Source organism: Aotus nancymaae, unplaced genomic scaffold (assembly GCF_030222135.1).
Source record: "Aotus nancymaae isolate 86718 unplaced genomic scaffold, 86718_ANA_hifiasm-v0.15.2.pri h1tg000059l, whole genome shotgun sequence".
In the NCBI taxonomy this organism is placed as follows: domain Eukaryota; kingdom Metazoa; phylum Chordata; class Mammalia; order Primates; family Aotidae; genus Aotus; species Aotus nancymaae.
The window spans coordinates 32,799,897-32,826,125 of record NW_026988473.1 but is presented as its reverse complement, the minus strand read 5'-3'; the positions used below and the strand labels follow the sequence as shown (position 1 = coordinate 32,826,125).

General features: G+C 34.9%; 1 protein-coding gene across 8 annotated transcripts in view; it reads left to right on the top strand.

The window, feature by feature from the left end:
• The window catches only part of METTL15 (methyltransferase 15, mitochondrial 12S rRNA N4-cytidine), a 308,377-nt gene that overhangs the window by 139,436 nt on the left and 142,712 nt on the right, over positions 1-26,229 (top strand). For 6 of the 8 annotated variants that reach the window (XR_010338340.1, XR_010338341.1, XR_010338342.1 and 3 more), the window contains 2 exons: positions 16,220-16,411; positions 20,498-20,676. Coding sequence is in view for 5 of the 8 variants with exons in the window: in XM_064365078.1 (XP_064221148.1) it covers positions 16,220-16,411; positions 20,498-20,676 (371 nt within the window). In the remaining 3 variants the exon portion in view is untranslated. The remainder of the gene's footprint in view (positions 1-16,219; positions 16,412-20,497; positions 20,677-26,229) is intronic. The other 2 variants (XM_012452256.2, XM_064365077.1) reach the window with 2 other exon arrangements.

Here is a 26,229-nt window from a genome sequence, read left to right as displayed (position 1 = left end):
GTGACCTTGAGCAACTTTTTTATACTCCATCATCATCAAATATTTATTGAGCACTTATTCTATCCCTTATTGCTAAGTAACCTAATAGAAAGATAGATAAGAAATATATTCTCTAAGCCAAAGTTTCTATAACGATAAAATGTTTACATTATATAATTTATAGAATTGTAATACAAGTCAAAATATGATCATCTCAGTTAAAATAGTCTGAATCATAAAGTTGTATACTAGTATATTTGCTGTGAGCTGTGTGAGAATAGGGACTATGTCTTACTTTGTTACCTCATTATGCAACGTAGTACCTGACACATAGAAGTGTTAAGAAAATGTCTGCAGCAGACTGATTTTCTTCAGGATCTCAAAAGCATCTATTTTTATTTAGAATATTATTTCCAAAGTTAAACTTAAAATACAGATGATTTATTCTTTTCATTTTCTAATGGTATTCATATATAGTTTGAATTATGTGGAACATTCCTGAAGGATTCCCCGTGAGAAAATGTGTTACTAGATAAAATCATTTTTATATGTGCACTATTATCAGCAGGCCCTCTTTTCTGCAAGGTAATGTAGGGTTTGAATTAAGAGAAATTGTTAAAAGTTGGTTAAATCTACTGTGGCCAACAATTGGTACTATTTTTGTGCACCTAGAGCCACAGTTAATCTTCAGATTTTTGAATAATTTAAGTGTCACATATAAATATATTGAGTGGCTGAAATTATATTTTGTGCCTAAACTTAATAATAATTGAATAATAAAACCTACTTGTCACAGTAGTCAACTACCTAAAATCTAATTATTCGAACACTGTATATATTTATTAATGTTAATAAATAGGCTAAAGATACACATTTCAGTATAGTGGACTACACCTAAAAATATTTCATGATGTGTATTTTAGTAATATAGGACGTGAAATCTTGCAGACCAAGTAATGCTGTATTAGGTAACATTAACTCAACCAAAATTAGGATCCTAAGGATTATTCTTGCATTGCATTTGCAGGTTTCAGTCTAAACACCAATCACCCTTATGCAAAATAATGACAGTTAAGATCTACATAAACTAAGCTAATGCTTGGTTGGGGAGATTAGTTTGTACTAATATACACTTGCATATTCTTTTAAAATGAGAAATAATATGCAGTATTCATGGGAATAAAACTCAGCAACTGGAAAGCACAGAAAACCCTTTCAGAGAGAGGTCACTACAATATGGTGTGGCTAAAGGAAATTTTCTTCTGAAGCACACCCAATTAATTTACACACCCATTCCTTTATAGAAGGAATGAATTTTTCTTACTCTCACTGAACTTAAAAAAAGAAATGAAAATCCAATAAAACTCATACTACCAATTTTAAGTTTTAATGAACTTTTTTTAGAGATGTAAAAGGGTACATTTTCCTTTCCTTAGACTAAAACCATTAGCTATTTGCCATAATATTCTCCATATATTATGTCTCCATATATTATGTAATAACTACACAGTTTTGAAGCTAATGAGAACTGCCAACAGGAGAAAAGTTTTGTTATAGTTTCTGTTCCTTCTCTGGATGCATTTCAGTATTCTAGTACTTTTCAGCAGCATTGCCAGTGAGTATTCAAGGCTAAGGAAAGACATGGTATGTCTTCCTGGACCATCAGTTTGACTCGTTAACAAGTAAATTAAACATATTTTATATTAAAATGAATACATATACAGAGTAGAATAAAAATATACATCAATTTTAAAATTCAAACCTCAGACTACATGAGCTGTAATTTTGAACTAATATGTGGTTTCTTTATTTGAATAGCACTGCTAACTTCCATTATAGATCTTCCTTTCATTTTTAGATACTTGGTTATATGTAGTTTAGTTTTTTCTTTATTTAAGTTGAATTTAAAGTGCCATTTTACCATCCGTCAATGTATACTAGGGTACGATTTAGTCATTTCAGACTTGTACACTTGAGTTAGGGCCAAGTTGATGCATGAAGGCAAATTAGTGCCCTTACACCATTTCTTCTCTGCCAGTGACCTTATTGCTTACTGCCAATAAGTGCATTTTCTCTCTTCTGTCTGGAAGGTGGATGACACACATACATACTTTCTAAGACTCAGTGTTTCTAGCAGCTGCTATCTCTTGCTTTATGTAACAGCTGTTATCCTTTACCTTAATAGTTAGCATTTAATTTTTTATTACTCATTTACTTCATGTTTATTGTGCATACTTTATGAAAACTGTCATCAGCCTCAAAAGTATGCTGTTCCTGATGGTCCTGACAGACATGCCAAAACCTCTTTTCCTTTTTAGTGTACCTAACCTTAAAAGGAGATGAATGACAATGCCACAGGAAAATCCCCAAAATACAGCTTGCTGTATTAATGTTGATTCTTTGGATCAGTAGTGAAACATCCACAATTTATAAGCATTCCCCCGATGATTTTATTGTTCACTCTTATTTAGAGACCACTGGTTGAAATCATCCAGACCCTTCACACTAGGATTCAGGCTGTCATCCAAACACCCTGCTTCAACAGTGTCAAGCACTCAAAGCTATTAGTATTTAAGTTGTGATAGAATTTCCTGAATAACTGATAGAATCAATGGAGTATTTTGGCAGTTTGTATGCATAGTGATTATTTAGAGGTTGAATTTACCTAAACCACTTTACAAGATATGAGCATTAGAAAGTGATGCCTCAGAAAGATGGACACTCCTTATTCTTATCACAGTAAGGTTTCTGGAAAATTGAATAAGAAGATGTTATGAAGGTAGCAAGCTTCCAATATATAGGAGCCAACCATATTAGAAATCATAGAAACAGTTTAAAGGCCATTTTGCAAATACTGTCTGATAATTATTACCCAGAGAAAGCCAGATTATACATAAAATAAACCTTTCTACATATAAAATAAAATGTATTTTTTTCCTGGGAAAAATATACTAGCAGGTAAAAAAGAATACTCAAAAGATGAATTTTGTTTAAATGGTATTGTGATTGTAATGCCATCTTTCAAAGTAAAATAAACACACACTCGTTGAAACTGATTGACTATAGTTAGAAGGTATCTCAGAAAGCTTCTCTAACTTAGAAATGTGAAAGATAGATTTCTAAGACTATATTCTTGTTAACAATTATGAGATACATACTGCATAACTATATATTTGTCCCCTCAAAGCAACTATTATGCATGTGGAGTTGCTTATGTATTTTCCTTAGCACTTTGATCACATCTAAGTATGGTGGAAAAAAAAACAAAACTTTGAAATTCAAAAAATTTTTGATGCCTCACAAAATTATCACCATCATAATCATTAGAAAGTACTTGTTGAACACTTAAAATCTTTTTAGTACTAAAGATATACTAAAAGTGTATGACATGGTCCACAGTATCGTTAAGAGATTTATGTACTAGTTGCAGAGGCAGCAGAATGGATACACGGAAGATAAATAGTAGCATGACAAAATAGCATAAAAGGAGTGCTAAATGAATCAACAATAAGCTCTGTTGAGGGTCTTCAAGATGGCTGACTGCCATCCTGCCTCCTCCACTTAGAAGAATTGAAATAGTGTATAAACAAGCATACTTTGAATACATTAATCAAGGGAGAGCTCAGGAATTCAACAGAAAAATGACAGGAAACACCAAAAGCAAGGAAAGAGAAGAAATGCAGCCTGCTTGTATGAGATTGGCTGGGAGCCAGATAACTTCCCAACACGGGGAAAGGGTAAGTGAGAAACATCCTGCAGCTCACATCTCCATCATCGAATCATGCAATCCTGGGCACAGGAGATTCCCTTGAACCTCCCAGTCCCTGAAACACCGGGAGCTGCCAAGAGACCATGGAATAGAATTGCTCCAAGGAGGGAGCTAATGCTGGGTCCTATGGTCTTTCTGAGACCTACATAGTTATAGAAAGGTGCCATTTTTAAACCTGTCCTTTGGCAGACTACTTGCTGTCCTGGAGCCCAGAAGTGTTAGATGTGAAGCATTAGGGTAACTCAGGCTGTTGCTGCTAAAACTTGGAAGCAAGCTGAGAGCACTGCTGCAGCCAAGGCTAAGAAGAGAGAAGCAAGCTGGGGTGCAGCTACTGGTGAACACCATTGGGAATGAGACTGGGAGGTGAAAGGTGCACAAGTTCCTGCTGAGACTTAGTCATTGTCTGGCTTGGGACACCTGCATCCAGGGCTGGGATGCAAGCTTGGTGCTACTACCTCAACTGGCACCTACCTGGAAGCATCACCTGCAGGCCTGGAGATTAGCCCACCCAGCCCATTGAAGACATTGCCAACATCAACACACACCATGTGGGACCAAGAGAATTGTTCTACCACTGCTATAGCCATGGCCCATGTCATGCCTGCTGCCCAAGGGCCAAAGAACCTGCCCTCCCACTTGGTCTTTTGCTGCTGCTACCCATCCAGGCAAGCCACATGTAGGCCCAAGAATCAGCCCACCAGTAACTGCCAACACCAGTGCCAGTATAAACTGCACTGGGGCACAAGGATATGCACACCCAGCTCATTGCAGCCACCACTAGAGCCTGAAGACTGGCCCACCTGGAATCCCAGTACCCAGCCCAGCACAACTTAACCACTGCCTCCACTAATAACTGCACCATAACCTACTGAGGAAATCAGAGACTATACTACTACATATAACCAGAATCAAAGCCAAAGTGCCCTACCCTACCAACACCATAGATATATCTATAGAAAAAACTCCTTCCCTATGAAAGTTTTTGGTTGGTGCAAAAGTAATTGCAGTTTTTACCATTTAAAAGTGATAACCGCAGTAACTTTTGCACAAACCTAATAAATTAAAAAATAGGAAAAAGTGACTGTTACATGAGATGTACAGATAGCAACATAAGGACACAGAAAATATGTAAAAGCAAATAAATTTGATAACTCCAAAGAAAAATAATAATTCACCAGCAGTAGATCTTAATCAAAAAGAAATTTTTAAAATCCCAGATAAAGAATTTAAAATATGGATTTGGAAGAAGCTCAGTGGGATACAAGAGAATTCTGAGAAACAATACAAAAAAAAATCAGAACAACAATTCAGGATATGAAAGAGAAATTTATCAAACAGATTATTTTTTAAAGAAGCAAATAGAAATTTTGGACTGAAGATTTCATCAAAGTAAACACAAAATACATTTGAAAGCTTTAAAATAGAGTAGCTCAAGCAGAAGAGAGAACCTCAGAAGGTGAAGAAAGCTCTTTTGAAATAATCCAATCAGACTTAAAAAAAAAAGAAAAAAGAAATAAATGAGCCAAGGCTTTGTGACATTAGTGACAACATACAGCAACTGAATAATACAATTACTGGTATCCCATAGAGCAAAGAAAAAAAATATGAAAGGATTAGAAAATCTATTTAATGAAATAATATCTGAAAATGTACCCAGTTTAGCATGGGATTTAGACATTTAGATACAGGAGGCTCAGTGATCCCTAGGAAGATATAAAATAAAAAGTTCTTCACAGCACATTATTTATTTAGACTGTCTAAAGATAAAGAAGGAATCCTAAAAGCAGTAAAAGTGTCTAGTCACCTATAAAGGAAGCTTCATCAGACCAACACTAGATTTCTCATTAGAAACCTTACAGACCAGAAAAGAATGGGATATATCATCAAAGTGCTGAAAGAAAAAGAAAACTCAGCCAACGATCCTATCTCCAGCAAAGTGAGCCATCATAAATGAAGGAGAAATAGTCTTTCTCAGATAAGCAAATGCTGAGTGAATTTGTTACCACTAGACCAGACCTACAAGAAGTGCTTGAGAGTCCTAATCCTGGATGTGAAAAGACAACATCTACCATTATGAAAATATGAATGTGTAAAATTCAACTAGTAAAGCACTCACATGGAAGAGGAAGGATTCAAATGATACCACTATAGATATCCACCAAACTGGAACAACAAATAGTAATAAAAAATAATCAAAAAATATATAACACAAGCAGAACACAATTAACAACATGACAAGAACAAAGCCTCATATATCAATAATAACCTTGTACGCAGAGAGATTAAATTCTCCATTTAAAAGATACAGAATGACTGAATGATTTTAAAATGAACCAACTATATGTTGCTTACAAGAAACCAGTAAAGAAATATACTGAATGTTCTCACTTGTAAGTGGGTGCTTGATGAAAACTCATGAAGACCAAAGGAACAAAAGACACCTGGTCCTACTTGAGGGTGGATGGTGGTAGGAGAAAAAGGAGCAGAAAAAATAATTATTACGTACTAAGCTTAGTACCTGGGTGGCAAAATAATCTGTACAACAAACACCAGTACATGAGTTTACCTATATAACAATCCTGCATATGTACCACTGAAGCTAAAATTAAAGTTTTTTTTTAAAAAAGAAAGAAATATATAAACTTGAAAGTAGAGGGATGAAAAATATATTCCACACAATGGAAACCAAAAATGAGGAGAAGTAGCTACTCATCAAGTAAAACAAACTTAAAGTCAATAACAGTAAAAAATAAATAAGTCAATCAAAAAGATCATCATATATTAATAAAGGAATCAGTCCATCAAAATGGTATAAGAATTCTAAATATTTATGCACCCAACACTGGCACTTTGAAATTAATAAAGGTAAATATTACCAGATCTAAAGAGAAAGACTGCCATACAATAATTGTGGAGGATTTCAACAGCCCCTCTTCAACATTAGACATATAATCTAGATAGAAACCCAAAGAAATACTGGATTTAAACTGGGCTTTAGACCAAATGGACGAAACAGACATTTACAGAACATTCTGTCCAACAACTGCAGAGTATATTTTCTTATTATCAACAAATGGAGCATTTTTTTTTTTTTTTTAGGATAGACCGTATGCTAGGCCACAAAACAAGTCTCAAAAAATTTTTGAAAAACCAACATTATATCAGGTGTCTTCTTGGACCACAATAGATCTAGAAATCAATATGAAGAGAAACTTTGGAAACTATACAAATACATGGAAATTGAACAACATGCTCCTGAATGACCATTCGATTAATGAAGAAATTAAGATGGAAATCAAAAATTTTCTTAAAGCAAATAAAAATGGAAACACTTCATACCAAAGGGGAAGTTTCTAGCAATACATGGTTTACATCAAACAACTAGAAAGATTACAAATTGACAATCTACTAACGCACCTCAAGAAACTAGAAAAGCAAGAACATACCAAACCCCTGAATAGCAGAAGAAAATATATAATAAAGATCAGAGTAAAGCTAAATAAGAGACTAAAAAAATAAATAAAAAGGATTAATGAAACAAAAAGTTGGTTCTTCAAAAAGATAAAATTGGTAAACACTAGCTAGACTAACCAAGAAAAAAATACCCAAATAAACAAAACCACAAATGAAAAAGGAGACATTACAACTTATAATACAAAAAAATAAAAAAAGATTATTAGAGACTGTTAATGAACAACTTTATGCTTGCAAACTAGAAAACCTAGAAAAAAAATGGATAAATTCTGGGAAACCTACAACCTGAGTATGAGCAAGGAAGAAACAGATATCCTGAACAGACCAGTAATGCGTAGCAAGGTTGAATCAGTAATAAAAAGTTTCTCAACAAAAGAAAAGCCCAGGACTAATATGGATTCCTAGCTGAATTCTGCCAATGCAAAGAAGTACTAGTACGAATTTCCCTGAAACTATTCCAAAAAATTAAAGAGGAGATAATTCTCCCTAACTAATCCTATAAGATCAGAATCACCCTGATATCAAAACCAGACAAAGATACCAAGAAAAAAAGTCTATAGACCAATAGCTCTGATTAGCATAAGTGCAAAAATCTTTAACAAAAGAGTAGCAAATAATGCAAAACACATGAAAAAGATTTACCACGATCAAGTGAGATTTATACTCGGGATGCAAGAATGATTCAGTATACACTAATCAAGAAACATAATACATCACATCAACAAAATGATGTACAAAAACCATGTATTAATCTCAGTAGACACAGAAACAACATTTAGTAAAATTCAACATCCCTTTGTGATAAAAACTCTCAAAAATCTAGGCATAGAGAGAACCTAACTTAAAATACTAAGTGCCACATATTACACACCCACAGTTAACATCATACTGAATAAAGAGAAGTTGTAAGTCTTTCCTGTAAGAACTGGTACAAGACAAAGATGCTCACATTCACCGTTGCCATTCAACATAGTACTATAAGTATTACCCAGAGTAAGCAGGCAAGAGAAAGAAATAAGTCATCCAAATCGGAAGAAAGGAAGTCAAATTGTTCCTCTTTGTTGATCATATCATCCTATATCTGGAACAAGCTAAAGACTCAACCAGAAACTTTTAGATTTAATAAATGAATTCAGTAGAGTTTCAGAATACAAAATTAGCATACAAAAGTCAGTAGTGTTTTTATACACCAGTAATAACCTAACTGAAAAAAGAAATCAAGGCAGTCCCACTTACAATAGCTACAAAGAAATAAATACCTAGCAACAAATTTAACCAGAAAGAATCATGACCATCACTATTAATCATTTTCATGGGCCATTTTTATTTTTTTGTCAGTTGTGTATGTCTGCATTCTACATGTGTTTGTATGTTATGGTAGTATTCATTAAAGATGTATAATGACTTAAAGCCTTTATTTAATACTATTGGTTAGGCTGGAAGAGTGTGATAGAGGATAAACATAATAGATGTTTTTCTTCCTGTGCTCTCTCAGAAAGTTAGTTCCAAATTCAAAGTTTTTCTTGAAAATTTGTGATCAGATTTTATATTTTTAAATTGCTTTATGCAGGAACCTAGTTTTTTTTTTTTGTTTTTGTTTTATTTTATCTGATTCTACACAAACAAGTCTTCTATCCATGAAACAAAATTACCTATTCCTGGACCACAAAAAGCATCCTTTTATATCAAGCACCATAGAAACCATGGGAATTTTGGATTTCTGTAGCCAAGATGGATGAGCACTTATTAACTACAGGATGCCCAACCTTGTGAGTGGATTGACTTTTATGATTTGTGGGGTAGTTTGTTCCTCTTATTAGACTGTATGTCATTATAAAAATGATGAAGTTCCATGTTAAATTCTACTAAGTACACAGTAAGTGGTAGCTATTCTTATATCACTAACCTCAGATATATACTAGAGCACCTTAGTCATTTATAGCAAAATAGATTCATAACTTGTACTACAAGTGCAAATAACTTGCCAGTGTCAGTATTAACAATACTTATTACAGCCAGAGAACCTCAGAAATGGCTGCCTACAGCCAAGGTATTGTTTACATTCTACTGCTGCATCCTTTGACTTTTATTGGGGTTGGATTGAGAAACCGTTCTCATTTAGCAAATGTTCTGCAGCACAAGCAACATGCTACTTACATCCTGGAGAACATAGAATGATACTTTCCTGTTACTTGTAACACTTGTAAAATGCACCTGCAAAAAGACTGAAAATCAAAGTTTGAAAGAAAAAGGAAGAATGGAGGAAAAGAAGTAAAGGAAAGAAGAGAGATGAAAGGGGAGCAAGCGAGAGAAAAGTGGGCATGTAATCTGCCTATCTTGGAAAATTAGCCTCAACGTAATTGTATATATGAGTTAATGAGCAGAGTCTGAAGTTATGACTTGAGTTTTCAACAACTGGTTAGCAAACTTCATGTATGTGTCCTTTACTCCGAGAACAATTCAGTTCTAGAAACACATAACTGATGTAGCATCAGAAAACTCTTAAACACATTTATTTTGTGGTGGTACATCATCATTTTTTTTTCATACTTTCATACTTGTACATTATAATGCTGAGTTTTGTACCACAATGATTATTACATCTTCATTATTTACTTATAGTGAGTTATGAAACTATATGAATATTTTCTGTTAAACAATTAAGCATGAGGACATCCAAGAATGCAAACATCCTCTATAAGATCTTATGTTTATTTTACAAGTACATTAGCTTTAAGCAGGATAATAAGTACAATGTCTAAGGAATTAAGACTGGACAGTAGTAATTTGTTACAGGCTTTTGCTGCAATATGAAGAAGATTTCTATAGTTAAAGATAACCCCTGAATCCTAAAAGGACTGGAGAAAATGCATAAGACAAAACGTGTACTTAAATTTTAAAAAATTAGCAAAACTGCCCAAGTACAATATGGAGGAAATAGGCTTAGCTGCAATGTACATGAAAAAGACTAAAGGGATTTAGGCAGTATAAGTCAACAGTGTGAAGTAAATTCTAAAACTAATTTCACCTTGAGCTCTATTAACATAACTAGAACAAGGGAAGCAAGAATTTACTTTATTATTGCTGATCATTATGGAATTCAGATCTAGGGACTTAGGTAGACTGGAACACATTCAGAAAAGAGCAGACAGTGTGGAGAAGATTTTTTTATATGGAGAATGGCTAAAGAAACAAGATAGACATGGTGATATGGTTTGGTTCTGTGTTCCCACCCAAATGTCACCTCAAATTGTAATCTCCATAATCTCCATTTGGCAAGGGCAGGACCAGGTTAAGGAATCCAATCTTGTAGGCGGTTCCCCCATGCTGTTCTCGTGATAGTGAGTGAGCTCTCACAAGATCTGATGGTTTTACAAGCGTCTGGCATTTCCCCTGCTTACACTCTCCATCCTCCCACCCTGTGAAGAAGGTGTCCGCTTTCCCTTTGCCTTCCATCATGATTATAAGTTTCCTTACAATCATGAGACCTCCACAGCAATGCAGAACTGTGAGTCAACTAATTCTCTTTCCTATATACATTACCTAGTCTTGAGCAGTTCTTAATAGCAGTATGAGAATGGACTAACACACATGGTTTAAAGCAGGCTTGTCCAACCCGTGGCCCAGGTCCACATGCAGCCCAGGACAGCTTTAATATGGGCCAACACAAATTTATAAACTTTCTTAAAACATTATGAGGTTTTTTGTGTGTGTGATTTTTTTTTTTAGCTCATTAGTTATCCTTAGTTTTAGTGTATTGTATATATGACTCAAGACAATTCTTCATCTTCCAGTGACCTAGGGAAATCAAAAGATTGCACACCCCGGTTTGGAGTAAAGAAGACTTAAAGAACATGATAGGTATAGTAGTTAGCATATTTTCTATTACAAGTAAAATGATAACCCATCAAACTGTTTTAAGTAACAAAGATAATTTCTGGGTTCTTAAAACTTCAGGGGTACGTTGTATTTTAGATTAGGTGCAATTCAGTGGCCTGGTTAATCTTTCTCTCTACTTTGCTTTCTGCAATGTTGGCCAAAATTGGTTGCCATCTTCTCCTTCCTTGGGAAAATTTAGCTGCTGGTTTGCTAGCAGTAATCAGAGCTATGTGCTGCTTCTTTCCTATCAAGCAAGTGTTAGAAAAACCTTTTTTTCCCCAGTAGCTCGATGGAAAAAAGAAGAATCTTCTTTCCCCTGACCCCAGGAAGTATCTCTTGTATCTCACTGGCCAGAGTTGTGACTTGTGCCAATTTCTGAACCAATTATAGTAGACCATGGGGATAATGTACACAAAGTAGTATAGCTAATCAAAAATCTACCTCTTGACCAGAGATATTATATCTATCAGGCTACTAGGAGAAACAGAACCAATAGGAAGTAGATAAATACATGTATATATGTATTTATATACATATAAAATATATGTGTGTATATACATGTATATATATGTGTGTATATATGTGTGTGTGTGCATGTGTGTGTATATATATATATATATATATATATATGTGATATCTTATTACATAAAGAAATTCATTTCAAGGAGTCAACTCACCTGATTGTGGGGTCTGACATATATGAAATCTGTAGGACAGGCCAGGAAGCTAGAAACTATCTGGTAGAAGCTGATGTTGCAGACCTGAAGCAGAATTTCTTCTTCCTCTAGGAAACTTCAGGCCTTTCAACTGATTGGATGAGGCATGTCTACATTATGTATGTATGTATGTATATATATATGTATGTATGTATGTATTTTGAGATGGAGTTTCACTCATTGCCCTGGCTGAAGTTCAATGGTGCGATCTCAGCTCACTGCAACCTCCGCCTCCCAGGTTCAAGCATTTCTTCTGCCTCAGCCTCCTGAGTAGCTGGGATTACAGGTGCCTGCTACCATAGACGTCTAATTCTTTTTGTATTTTTAGTAGAGATAGGGTTTCACCATCTTGGCCACGCTGGTCTCAAACTCTTGACCTCAGGTGATCCGCCCACCTCAGCCTCCCAAAGTGCTGGGGTTATACGCATAAGCCACCATGCCTGGCTGCACATCTACATTATTAAGGATAATAGCTTTTAATTAAAGTCAGGTGATTATAGATATTACACATATCTACAAAATACCTTCCCAGCAACACATAAGTTAGTGTTTGATTTAATAACTGGGCACTATAGTGCCAAGTTGACAATAAACTATCATGGATATGATAAATCTCTCCCAAAATATGTGACTGCAATTTTGAGTTGCTTTTGGAATTGACAGATTGGCAACTAAAGTAACCAACAAATATCTCTTAGAGTAGCTAACAGTACATATATGAAAGGCTGCTCTGGGGACTGGGTTTTCAACTTGCTTAACATAGGGGAATACTAGGGACAAAAGTTATAGAAATAGTGATAAAATAGCTATCTACTAAAAAAGAACTGTTTAATAAAACAGTAGTGAGTTCCTATTATTGAGAACGTTCAAACGTGAGCTAAGGACTGTGATGTAAGACCCCAAATTAAGGTCCAGTCGTTACATGTTCCTTAACTTCTTGGGAAAATAGTGTTTTGCTTAAGTGGAGTTCACGAGGAAACAGATATAATTTTATTTTATTCTTATATTAACATCAAGTAGTACCTGAGATATGTCTGTCAGGATTCTCCAGAGAAACAGAACTAGTAGTATGTACACACACACACACACACACACACACTATATATATATGACTGTATACATGTACGTATGTAAAAGGAAGAATGAGGATATATATATATTCTTTCCAATTATATATATATATATATATATATATATATATATATATATATATATATAGTGTGTGTGTGTGTGTACACATATTATGGTTCTGTTTCTCTGGAGAATCCTGACATAATATCTCAGGTACTATTTGATGTTTATATATATATATGTTTTATATATATATACACACAAGTTTGATATATATATTGTATGTGTATGTGTGTTCATGAGACATTTTATTTGTAAATATGTATTATATCTCTAGAGAAAGAATCTCAGGATTTTCCCCCTGTGTGTTTTCTTCTTGCTTCTTCATGGTCCATGATACCAGCTGAGATTGTCAGTACAATGAAACCAAACTGGCAGGATGGAAGCAGATTATTCTGCCATTTTTCTAGATCTTTGAGTTGCATATCAGATCTGGGGCTGATCACTCCACACTTGTTTAGCCTGCCTGTGAGGTTCACAACAATTTTCCCAACTCTGTGATCATCGGTGATTTCAAATTCACCAACGTAACCATGCTTCATCATCACAGTGAGAAACCGGACAATAACTCTGGAGCTCGGCCTAATAAGAACCTGGCGTTTACCTCTCTTTCTGGCATTGTTGCTGCTCTTGAGAGCATCAGCTTTTGAGATCACATCCATGTGCACCATTGTGGTGGCGTGGAAGGAGCTATGATTTATATTTTTAACATATAATACATATATATATATATATATATATATATATATATATAAAGAAATTATTTTTTTCTCAAATAGCCTAGCCACAAATTCCTCTCCCCAGTATATTCTTGCAGATAAGGTTACCTAGCCAAACAACCCCTTTTTATTAAAGGGATCAAGCCTAATTTCTGCATATCCCTCCTTAGCAGGTTCAGTTCCTGCCAGCTCAAGCAATTATCCAAACAAGCCAATCACATCCTTCTAGGAACCCAGGGGCACCCCAATCTCTTAAAATCTACTTCTCACAGCCTCTGGTTGTCTACTCTTTTGCTTAGTGTAACCCTCATGTGACCCTGCATGGCAAGTAATGTCTTCTTAACTTTGGCTGGGAGGGGAATATACGTGATTAATAAACTTCAGACTTGCATGCAGCCATTAAACATATGAAAGAAAAGCTCAGTATCACTAATCATTAGAGAAATACAAATCAAAACCATAATGAGATACCACCTTACACCATTCAAAATGGCTACTATTAAAAAGGCAAAGAATAACAGATGCTAACGAGGTTGCAGAGAAAAAGGAACGCTTATACACTGTTGGTGGAAGTGAAAATTAGTTCAACCATTGTGGAAGACAGTATAATGATTCCTCAAAGACCTAAAGACAGAAATACCATTCAACCCAGCAATCCTATCACTGGGTATGTACCCAAAGGAGTATAAATTGTTGTATTATAAAGACACATGCACACGTAAGTTCATTCACAATAGCAAAAACATGGAGTCAACCTAAATGTCCATCAGTGGTAGACTGGATAAAGAAATGTGCTATATATACACCATGCAATACTACACAGCTATAAAAAAGAATGAGAACATGTCCTTTGCAGGAACATGGATGGAGCTGCAGGCCATTATTCTTAGCAAACTAATGTAGGAACAGAAAACCAAATACCACATGCTCATGCTTATAAGTGAGAACTAAATGATGAGCACACATGGACACATAGAGGGGAACAACACACACTGGGGCCTACCAGAGTGGGGAGAGTAGGGGGAAGGAGAGGATCAGTAAAAATAACTAATAGATACTAGGCTTAATAACTGGTTGATGAAATAGTATGTACAACAAACACCCATGACACAAGTTTACCTATATAACAAACCTGCACATGTACCCCTGAACTTAAAAGTTAAATAAAATAAAATATAAATTAAAAAAAACTTTTGTTTCATCTGGCCAGTGTTGGGCCAGATGAAATCCTGTTTGGCCGTCTCAACAACTTTAGAATTGGAATCCCTCTCTCACCAATGGTGTATACAGGAGGTAGTTAAAACAGTGACTATATCTATATAGTCTCCATGTTTCTGTCCACTCACCCAGCAGTGATGTTGGATTGGGGAAAAATACAAATATCAGTTATGTAATAGTAATAAATGACTTGTGAGTTGCCTTTCAGTAGTAAGATTCTGTTATTTCTGTGTTTCCAATGCTAGTATTAGCATTTTTATTCTCCAGATAAAAACAGGGCAATTTGTTCATCATTCTGTTAGTGGCACCCATCAGATTATTTTGTAAACTGTTTATATATCTTTTCCTCTCAGCTCAAAGCACAGAAAGTCATGCTTTATTAATCTTTATGTACACTCCCAATAACATAATGCTTGACTCATAGCAGATATTCAATTACTTTCTCCATTGGAATTTTATTAAAAAGTTACTAATGAACTGTGAAGTTCACCTTAAACAACATAATGTATAAATAAACATTGTAAATGTAAATTCTCTAACACTGTTGAAATCCAAACTCACTGTACCCACCTTTAAACAGAGGGAATGATGCCTTGAGAGTATTGCTGAATTTTCTCTTCTCATTCACTTTCCAAAATGCATGTTAGTTGCCTTAAGGCTTCTGAAGAACCCTGAAGGCAGCATCTCACTTTGTGTAGGAAGAAGCATTAGTATAGCTACAAGGTGATCCCAACTCCTACCTGTCTGTTGGTTCTAAATGCTCCATTCACTTCAGAATCCCTGCTGAGAGATAATACATTGCTTCTGCAAGAAGGCATTTATTTTAGTCATGGTTTCATTCCTTGAGTTTATAGCTGCATACCCTATTCTAAATTATAGGAAAAACATGGAGAAAGCTAAAATGCCTGGTCTGAACATATTTGACATCTTTTTTATGATTTCTATTTTATTAGTTATTGTATTTAAATTGACTTATTATTCTTTTGATAGAATGACATATGCTTCTTTGTCTACCCATAGATTTAAGAAGATTTGAAAGACCTGGTTTGACAAAATAATTTTTCTAACTTATGAGTATATTGTATCCCTTCACAAAGATATACAATAAATTGTGTTTATCAGCAGTAATAAAATTACATTAAACCAGCTCTGGTGTTTGAAACTCAAGATGTATAGTTTCCATATCCATGTCTTTATACAACACCAAGCACTCAGTAAATATATATTGGTTAAATCATGTAATAATAGAATGTGCTCTCTTCCATTGATCATAGACTTTAGAAAGACTTTAATATAACAGAAGTGTTTTCGCTATCTCCTGGGTTTACCCACAGTAAACAAATCCGAGCTATGCTGGGCCGGTTCAGCCAGGCAGAAACCTTATTAATGAAAGCTGAAGTGCAGCCAGGGACTTTTGATGGAGTTCTTATGGATCTTGGGTGTTCCTCCATGCAACTTGATACTTCGGAAAGAGGTTTTTCCCTTCGGAAAGATGGCCCCTTGGACATGAGAATGGATGGTGACAGGTGAGTATTGATAAAGCATTTCTTCTCACAGCAAGAAATCAATTTGTCACAAACACTCTGAATTTAATTTTTTTAAGACTACAAAATTTCCATCACATGCCTAGACCTAACACTACCAATACATAATAAATCAGTTTGTTCGATACTCATTATACACATCAATATTTCTCTGGATTTGGGATGTTTAAAGAAAAACAATTACTGCCTTTACATAAAATAGTGAAGAGGATAATGAGGATAACTTTCACTCTGATTATCTTTTTTACTTATGCAATATGGGTTTTAGAGTGTTAACCAATATCAATAAATATCATGATACTGCAACAATGGTTCCATTTTTATGCATGCCCAACTATGCCTCTTGTGAGAAGCAAAAAGAACTACATATATTTAATGCATCCTCTTTCAGAATACAAAAAAAAAAAAGGCAAGATCTTAGAGGTCAGCAAGTATGTTTTGTCCTGTCTTGTACAATCATTTTGTTTGAACCTTCTTGAGAAACTACAATTTATGGTACTATATCAAACATAGTCCTATACATAGGATATCTTTTGACCTCCTCTTCCTGGAAGTACTAGAATTTATTTTCCATTATTCAAATATATTAAATAACACAAAGACAATCATATTCTAGGAAAGTATAGAAATAATTTCTCTTTTGAGACAGAGTCTTTGTCACCCAGGCTGGAGTGCAGTGGCATGATCCTGGCTCACTGCAACCTCCTCCTCCTGGGTTTAAGTAATTCGCATGCCTCAGCTTCCTGAGTAGCTGGGATTACAGACGTGCACCACCATGCTTGGCTAATTATTTTTGTATTTTCAGTAGAGACAGGGTTTTGTCATGTTGCCCACGCTGGTCTCAAACTTCTGACCTCATGTGATTTGCCTGCCTTGGCCTCCCAAAGTGCTGGGATTAACAGGCATGAGCCACTGTGCCCAGCCAACAATTTCTTTGTATTAATTGTCCAAATTAATGTTAAAAGCTTAGATTAGGACCTGTGTCTGTTCTCAATACTGACCTAGGGCATGGACAGCCTGTACTTGTAAAACTTAACTGTGCTTTTCTCTCTCATATCATGCCTCATCACAAACTCCTTTGTTTTGTGGTATTCACATATAGCCTTTTTCCCTATGTTGTGATATGACCTGTTAACTTGGCACGTGACCTATATTTGTTGGGACCCTGTTGTTCCCAAGTGTTTTACCTTCTTTTACACATGTTGGCATTCACAGAATGAAGGATATAATTTTAAAAGAAAATAATAAAAATCATTTAAAAACAAGTAACTAATAATAAAGGTCAAATAGATTCTCATGTGTGGAGATGGAGGTGGTTGTGCAGAGGTAATAAAACATCAAACCAGTTTCTGAAATACAATGAACAAAACTTCTAGTTACTAGTAGTAAATCCCATATTGTTAATTTAAAGACTTATCAGCAAATTGTAGTTTGTGAATCAGGGTCCCTGAGGTTTTCCCAAGAGCTTGAAAATAACATTGACACTAAGAACTAAACTCTTTAATCAATACCTAATGGATGAGTTGAGTAAATATATCTTAAAATGTTGAATGGCTTTCAGGTAGGTGGTATAGACTATAACTTAATCAAAGATTTCAACATATCTGAAGAAAGTATGTGACGTTTGAAAAGGGGGAGTTGATTCACATGAATTCATTGAAAAAGAAAAGTCATAGATGCAAATATGTGCAATGCTAATCCAAGTGGTATATGTTTGCTTTGGCTAATCCTGGTCAAAAAATATGGCCTGTTAGTTCCTGAAGGGAGAGAGTATCCCTGTGATGAAGACGAATGCAAGTGGCTTTCTTAACCAGTCACCATTTAACAGTAAAGTCTTAAAACATAATTTATTCTGTGCTGATCCCAATTTCAACAGCAGCTTTCAGATTACAGTAAGGCTTCTCATGTGGAAGCCATAGAAAGAAATTCACAGCTTCAGGAATTTAAGAGTCTAGTTCTGTTAATAGTTATAGTTTTCACTAGAAGGTAATAAATTATCACTTGTGTTTATATTTTCTTAGTTTAGTCACTGTAAGTCAGTGAACTCTGGAGGACTGACAAGATCAAATCTATTAACCTGTTAGTTGGGGGGCAGCTCTTGGATCTTGACTCCTTGACCATATGAATGCCTGTTCTCAAGCTGGGTAGCAGCCTGCCAAACCTTCCAGTGTTGTACCTTTCCAGTGTAGCACTATGGAAACTATGCCATCAATCACTGTTAATATAAGAGTAAGAGAAAATTATGTGTATTGTCCAATTATTTATTTGGAGTAAAATTATGTGTGTTGAACAAAATGCTTTTAAATTTTCTTATTTAAAGATAGAAAAATATCATTAAAAACTGCTAGTACATCCATACTCATCATAAAATTCTCTTGGTAAAGCTGGACTGTATCCTATGTATAAATTTCTAAATTTCACGTCATTAACAGAGTTAATTCAAATGCTCAGTGGTTTGAGCAGTTGAATTCACAAATAGGTCAGGTTTAGCAGGGGATTTTGTTGTTTAAACTGCGAATTATGCCTTGCAAATTTATGAATGAGGAAGATCTAAAGGGCAATGGCATGCATTGAGCATCTCTTATGTTCCCGGCATTATATTTCTGTTTTACAATATGTATACCAATAATTGTCCAAACCATTCTGTGAGTTAAGAATTCTTACTTTCATTTCATAGGTTAAAAATTGGGGTTCTAATAGGTTAAAAATTGTATTCATGTGAGTAGCCAGGCCAGGATTCTAATTCAGATCAATTGAACTCCAAAGACCAGATTTTCATCCTGAAAACTGAAGAAGCAAAGTCTACTGATACAGAAATAGGGCTACCTTAAAAGATATTCATTGTTCTATGGGTTTAGTGGCAGACCTACATAAAAACAATTATTGTAAGATCTGAAGAGCAAGGTTTGGACAAAAAAGAGAGACAAAGAGACATCAAGAGAGATGAAAGAGATGACAAATCTGGGGACAAGCCAAGGACAGCAAAAAGATTTTCTCCTGGAGGCACTAGGCATGTTAACAATGTATATTTCAGTACTTTTAAGGAGAATTTCAGGTGTATCTTGGCAACCCCACTCTGGTTGGACCCTCAGGTCTTCAAGCTACCATATTCTTGTTACTTGTAAATACTCACAATGTGTTACCAACAATCAATCCAACATATTAACTATAAGAGAAGTAACTGTACCGTTAGCAAAGCTATTTTTCTAATATGTAAGGTCACAATTAGCTTATCACTTAGAATTCTTTGGCCTATTTCTCTAAAGTAAAGTAAACAGGAATGGTCTGACAGAGTGAATGCCATTTCTGACTGTAATTTATTTTATTTGACCAGAGGTTTGTATTTTTTATTCTTCCTCCACCTAAAATTACTATCTAGACTTGATCAATACTGCTTATTGAGTACCAGGTTTTACCATATGGTGATCTTTGTTATGGAGGAATGAGCAAATATTGTTAAACATTTGAATAATATGCATTATTGCCATTAAGGTTGTTTTGAGTTTTTGTGAGGGAAACTGATCAGCAGTATCTTTTTGTATACTTATACAAATTTTGTATACTATACAAATATCAGATTTGTATAGATTTTCTAAGTTCAATTTGTGTCTACACAAGTAATCAGTTATTTTACAGCTTCAGATTTAGTCAAGTTCTTCAGATTGAGACTCGTTTAAATATCATCAGCATACGTTGTATCTTCTATACTGAAAAAAAATTCAAGCAGCAATTTAAATTTTGAACAACTTAAATCTAAACATTTTTCATTATTTTAGTTAGAGAAAAATATACAGGAACAGTAAACATTTCTTTGTGAATTAAAGTTAAAGGTTAGTATAATATTTTAACTTCCTGCTGCCTTGACCTTGATAAATATTACAAACCATCACCATTGCCATAATGATGGGTATTTGAAATGGAAAGTCTGTTTCATTTAAGGTTTCAGTCTCTGACTTTAAAACCTCAACTATGTGTATATGTCTGACTTTATATCTCAGTACTCTGAAGTTTCACCTCTTGTCAATGAATACTGACGTCAGTGAACTAATTGGCTCTTCTTGTGCGTAGGTACCCTGACATGCCCACTGCTGCTGATGTTGTGAATGCTTTAGATCAACAGGCGCTTGCATCTATCCTAAGAGCATACGGGGAGGAGAAGCATGCCAGGAAAATCGCTTCAGCAATTGTTCAGGCACGCAGCATCTACCCCATTACCAGAACCCAGCAGCTTGCCAGCATCGTTGCAGGTAGCCTCATTAATTCTCAACAGTATCTAAGAGGAAAAAAATTATATTTTCATGTGTGTGTGTGCTTGTGTGTGTGCATGCATGCACATGTATGTGTGCATTAATCCCCCAGACTTCCAGAGGAATTCATTTGTACTTGAAATCACGCAGGTTAGAATCTTGCCTATCCTTTTCTAATGTCAGTTTTCTTTTGCTTTTGCAAGCTTTTCCCTTTCAAAACCTCTCCCTCACATAAAAAGTTTTTTAAAATGTACTGTAGTTTGATAATTTGTGTAATAGTAGATTTTTTTTTTACATAAGATAATGTATCATTTGTGCCCACCAAGGTGAAACATGGAATGATGAGCCAAAGGATTTCTTGATCCATCACAATGGTTGATAAGCACCCTGTATAAGACCTGACATTACTTCTCTTAGTTTCACATTTCTGCATTTTAATATTTTAGGCAAAAGGAGAATTGCATTGCCCAAATGCTAAAATAAAATCCAGTGACTCATATTTCTATTCTAAACAACCAGCTAACAAAGGGTATGTGATGTATAGGTTATTCCACTTTGTGAATGCTAACTAAATCAGCCTGAGGGGCTTATTGAAACGTTTCATCTTTTCTGCTATTCTGCTATTCACCACCATAAACCTCTTGAACCTAACTCTAGCTAGGAGGCGCTTTATTATGGCCTTTCTGTTTGAAGCCAAAGTTGTTTCACAGCTGTGTTCCATGATGAAAGTTTTCCAAAGCAAAACTGTAACTCTTGCAGTTATTTAACAGAATTCTAATCGTAAATTCTTCATCTTGTTGGACCATCTGAAACCCTGTATCATTTTTACTTACGAAATGTGTTAAGGTATTTTTCAGTGCTTCCTATTAAATTACTTCAGTATTAATAAGTTTTTTAAAAAGGAATATTTGTGTAACTTATAAAAAGAACCTATTAGCTGCCTCTTTCTTAATATTATCCATAGTTTAAGGAGTAAAAATTATAAATTCATTTAGATCAGTAGGATTTAGAGATCATAGCAATTATTTTATTACATAATTAAATAAGATTATATCCTACTTAGTTATTATAATAAAATATAAAGAGTTGACTAGCCTTTACTTTTTTAAGCTGCATACCTCAGGGGCCTTCAAACTTACCATTGAGATTTCTTTGGGCAAGTTTAAGAGGAGAATTCTTGTGGTTATATGAACATAAAATATTTCATTTTTTTCTCCTCAAAAAAGAGCTTATCCAAGCATGTTGACATTAAAGTCACCCTCTGTCTGGTGTTCCTTTTCTTCTTCCCACTCCGTACTCAGTAGCACATCTCCACAGTATCCTTTCTGTAATTCTTTAACTACGTGTGTTATTTTCTGTCTCCCATATTGGAAACAAAAGCAATGAGAAGTTATATTTTTCATTCATAAACAAATCTAAAATTGGTGCTGAAAATGAGGGCTTGGGGCTAGAGAGCATCCTAGAAATTGTCTAGTCAGAAAACCTCATCTGATTACTAAGGAAACTGAGACTCAAGGAGGATCAATAGTTTGCTCAGGGTTACAGCCTAATTAATGACGGAGTTAATAGTGGTCTAGAATTTGGAAGCTCATGAATTTGAGGCATAATTGGAAATCTGCCTTTAAGCTACCTTTTCTGTCTGTGCATCCTACTTTGTAAACTTGGAGAAATAACACTGTGGCATTAAGTAGAAATTATGTGAAGGTGTACAATAGGATCAATTTAAGTACTTTCAGAAAGATTATGATATGAAAGCACATTGAGCTATGAGAAATGATACAGTAAAAGTCAGAATATTCATATATGGTAAATAAAACCTCATTTTAGTAAATACCATTAAAACATTGAGTTATCTGGAATGAGGCCATTTTTATGTCTTAAATATCAGTCTATAATAATAAAACTTTATTAATAATACGATTTTTTGAAAAAGGGAAAAACAAAAATGTGTTTTCATCTTGTGCTCATTTGTTTAAAAAATAGTTTGAGAGAAGCTGCTCTATACTTGGCACTATCCTAACACTAAAGGTAAAGTAGGAGCGAATCAGATATAATCTCTGTGTATATAGTTTATAGACTAATAGAGTATACAGTCAGGGAACTAAATAAAAACATCATGTAATAACTTCTTACAGTGAAAATTCTCTTTCTTATTTATTATAATCAAGAGTTATGATAATATAGTCAATAGAAAATTTGATAAAAGCAGAGAATTATAGAACCTAGACAAATACACATGTGTGTGTGTGTGTGTGCGCGCGCGCACGCGTGTGCATGTGTGCTTGGGTTTTAATTGCAACTTCACAAAGTTATTCTTAATAAACCACACCCATGACATAAGTCCTACAAGTTCTGGTTTTAGTTTTAGTAAAATGAACTAAGACTTTAAAGGCTTTGCAAAGCAATCTGAATGAGAATTTTTTCTAGATTTTCATGATCTCATTTCAGTCTTTTATAATTGCCTCACTCATACCTAATCTGATTGAATTTTTTAAGTGATTCACCTTTAACAGGGGTTTCCAAAGTTTCCAACAGTGAACATTCTGGGCTGGAAGTGCACAGCTCTTTTGATGGGACTAGAACTGTATAGAAATACCAGAGAATCCAAAGAATAGAATCCTACCCTCACACAGTTTGTTTAACAGAGAAAAGGGTTAAATCTGTCAAGTCAAATAAATCAAGAGCTGCTATATAAAGGAAATATGAGATGCAATTGGTAGGGCACAGGTTCCTGTATAGGTTTTCTAGGGCTGCTGTTACTAAGTACTACAAACTTGGTGTCTTAAAACAACAGAAATTTATTCTTTTACAGTTTTGGAGACTTGAAGTCTGAAATCAAGATGTTAGCAGGGATCTAGGGGAAAATCCTTCCTTACTATTCCTAGCACTTGGCAGTTGCCAGCAATCCTTGGTGTTCCTTGGCTTGTAGATGTATCACTGTTTCTGCCTCCATAGTCACTTGGCGTTCTCCCTGGGCATCTGTCTTTGTGCCCAGATTTCCCTCTTTTTATAAGGATACCAGTCATGTTGGATTTAGGACCCACACTTAATCTAGTGTATCCTTATCATAACTTGATTATATCTGCAAAGACCTTATTTCCAGGTCAGATCACATTTATAGGTTCCGGGTAGACATGAATTGTGGGGGACTCTATAAACCCAGTACAATTCCTAAGCAATGTGTTTGTTTAACAAACATGTATTTTAGCAAGATATAAAATGCAGTGACTATTTAAATGTATTTTCTGATTCTGATAAATTCATACTAAATATCTTCAAAACTATCAAGCACTCTAGGAAATATGCAGCACAGTTCTTGACACATATTAAAATCCATATGGATAGAAATATAAATCACTTTCTTTGATTTCCAAAAGCTAATGATTCAGTAGGACAAGGAAAAACAATGCACTTGGAATCACACACTCAGTGGGATCCTGTAAGTCAGATGATTAAGTTGTAAATTGTAAATATAAAGTTTGGTGCCTTTTGCTAGTATTGATAACTACAGTTCCAGTACTCTTCCATATCATGGGAGTTCTAAAAGACAGATTCAAGGCTCCAAGTTAGAACAGAGCACTTACAACCATTGTGAATTACTTTGCAAATTATCAAAGCAGTAATTTATAAGCAACTTACAAGAGAATTCCAAAAACAACCTGTAGGATTTCACTGTTCTTATTACCACAAATGTTCATATATATACTATTCAGAACTACCAGCCATGAATCTTAATATAAATATTTAACACATTTGCAGTGTTATATACAGTGTTCCCTCCAAAAATGATTTATAAATAACATCCACATTTTATTAAGCATAATGTTTATTCTAATGTTCTAGCTAAAGAGTTAAGAGTTCTATAATCTAAGAGTTGAAAATGGCCTAAGGGACTCATCTAATCCCAAATTAGATTCTTCATTACCTCTAATAAATCCAGCTTTAGCCTCTTCATCTTCATGTCTCTTACTCCTCATTGTATTCCAGTGAAGACGAGCACATTTCAGTCTGAAGTTGCCAGTTCCATAAATATAATACAGTCCTAGAGGACTTAGAAAGGATAGATTTCTTAGAATAAAGGCCAAACTCCTTTAAATGGAATAAAGGCCAAACTCCTTTAAATGGTTTGCAACTTCCTTCATGAATTGACTCCTACCTGTCTTTTCATCTTCCCGTTTCCACATAATAGTCTTTGTTCCAGCCATATTGAAGTTCTTATAGTCTTTCCAGTACACCATAGTCATTCACCTGCAGGCCTTGGATGTCCTTCTGCCTGGAATATTGACCTTCCTATTCTCTCATCTCCCTGCCCTACCCCTTTCCTTTTCTCTGGCTAATTTCAGCTCATCCTTTAGAGCTTAGTTGAAATGTCACTTCCTCACAAAGTTTTTTTCCAACCCTACTCACATTAGTTGAGATGCTCTCCTATGTGCTGCCATCGTACTGCATTCCCTTGTCTGGCACTTCTTATGCTGTATCTTATTGCTTGCTTACTATTTAAATATTCCCCTAGATTTATATTGTGCAACACCATTGCCAACAGCCACATGTGGCTATAAAGCACTTGAAATGTAGCTACTCTGAATTAAGAGGTGCTATGAATCTAAAATATGCACCAGATTTGAAGACTTAGTTTGAAAAATATATATAATATTACAAAAATAATTTTATCCTCATTACATGTTTAAGTGGTAATATTTTAGATATATTGGGTCAAATATGGTATTAAAATTAATATTTTGCTTTTTAAATAATGGCTATAGAAAATTTTAAATAGCATGAATCACATTGTATCTTTACTGGACAGCATTGTTCTAGAATGTAAGCACCAAGATTATAAGCACTGTCTTGACGTTTGTACTAATTACTGTGTCCCAGCATTTAGGCTAATGTTTGACCCTTGAAAGGTATTTAGTAAATACATTTTTTAGATTTTTTTTATCAAAAAACTTTTTTTAAGTGACAGAGTCTCCTTCTGTAGCCCAGGCTGGAGTGCAGTGCTGCAGTCATAGTTCAAGGCTGCAGTGATCTGTGAGCCTCAAGCTGTCCTCCTGACTCAGCCTCCTGAGTAGCTGGGACTGCAGGTGCCCGACGCCACAGCAGGCTAATTTTTTTAATTTTTATTTTTAGAAATAGGGTCTCACTATGTTGCCCTGCTTATCTTGAACTCTTGCCTTCAAGCGATCCCCAACCTCCTGGCTCAGCCTCCTGGGTAGCTGGGATTACAGGTATAGGCAACTGCTCCTGGCAATACTTTTTCAATGTAAATTTATATAGTTAACAAAATGCACATTTAGTCAGAAAATTTCTGCTTTTAAAATGTTTGGATTCAGTAAAATAACTTCAACATTAATTTTAAAAATTGATGTTCAGTCTTGTAGGTCATAAGAAGCAAATGTCCTCTTATATGGTTTGGCTCTGTATCTTCACCCAAATTTCTTCTTGTAGCTCCCATAATTCCCATGTGTTGTGAGAGGGACCCATGGGGAGATGACTGAATCATGGGGACAGGTCTTTCCCATGTTGTTCTCATGATAATGAATGGGTCTCATG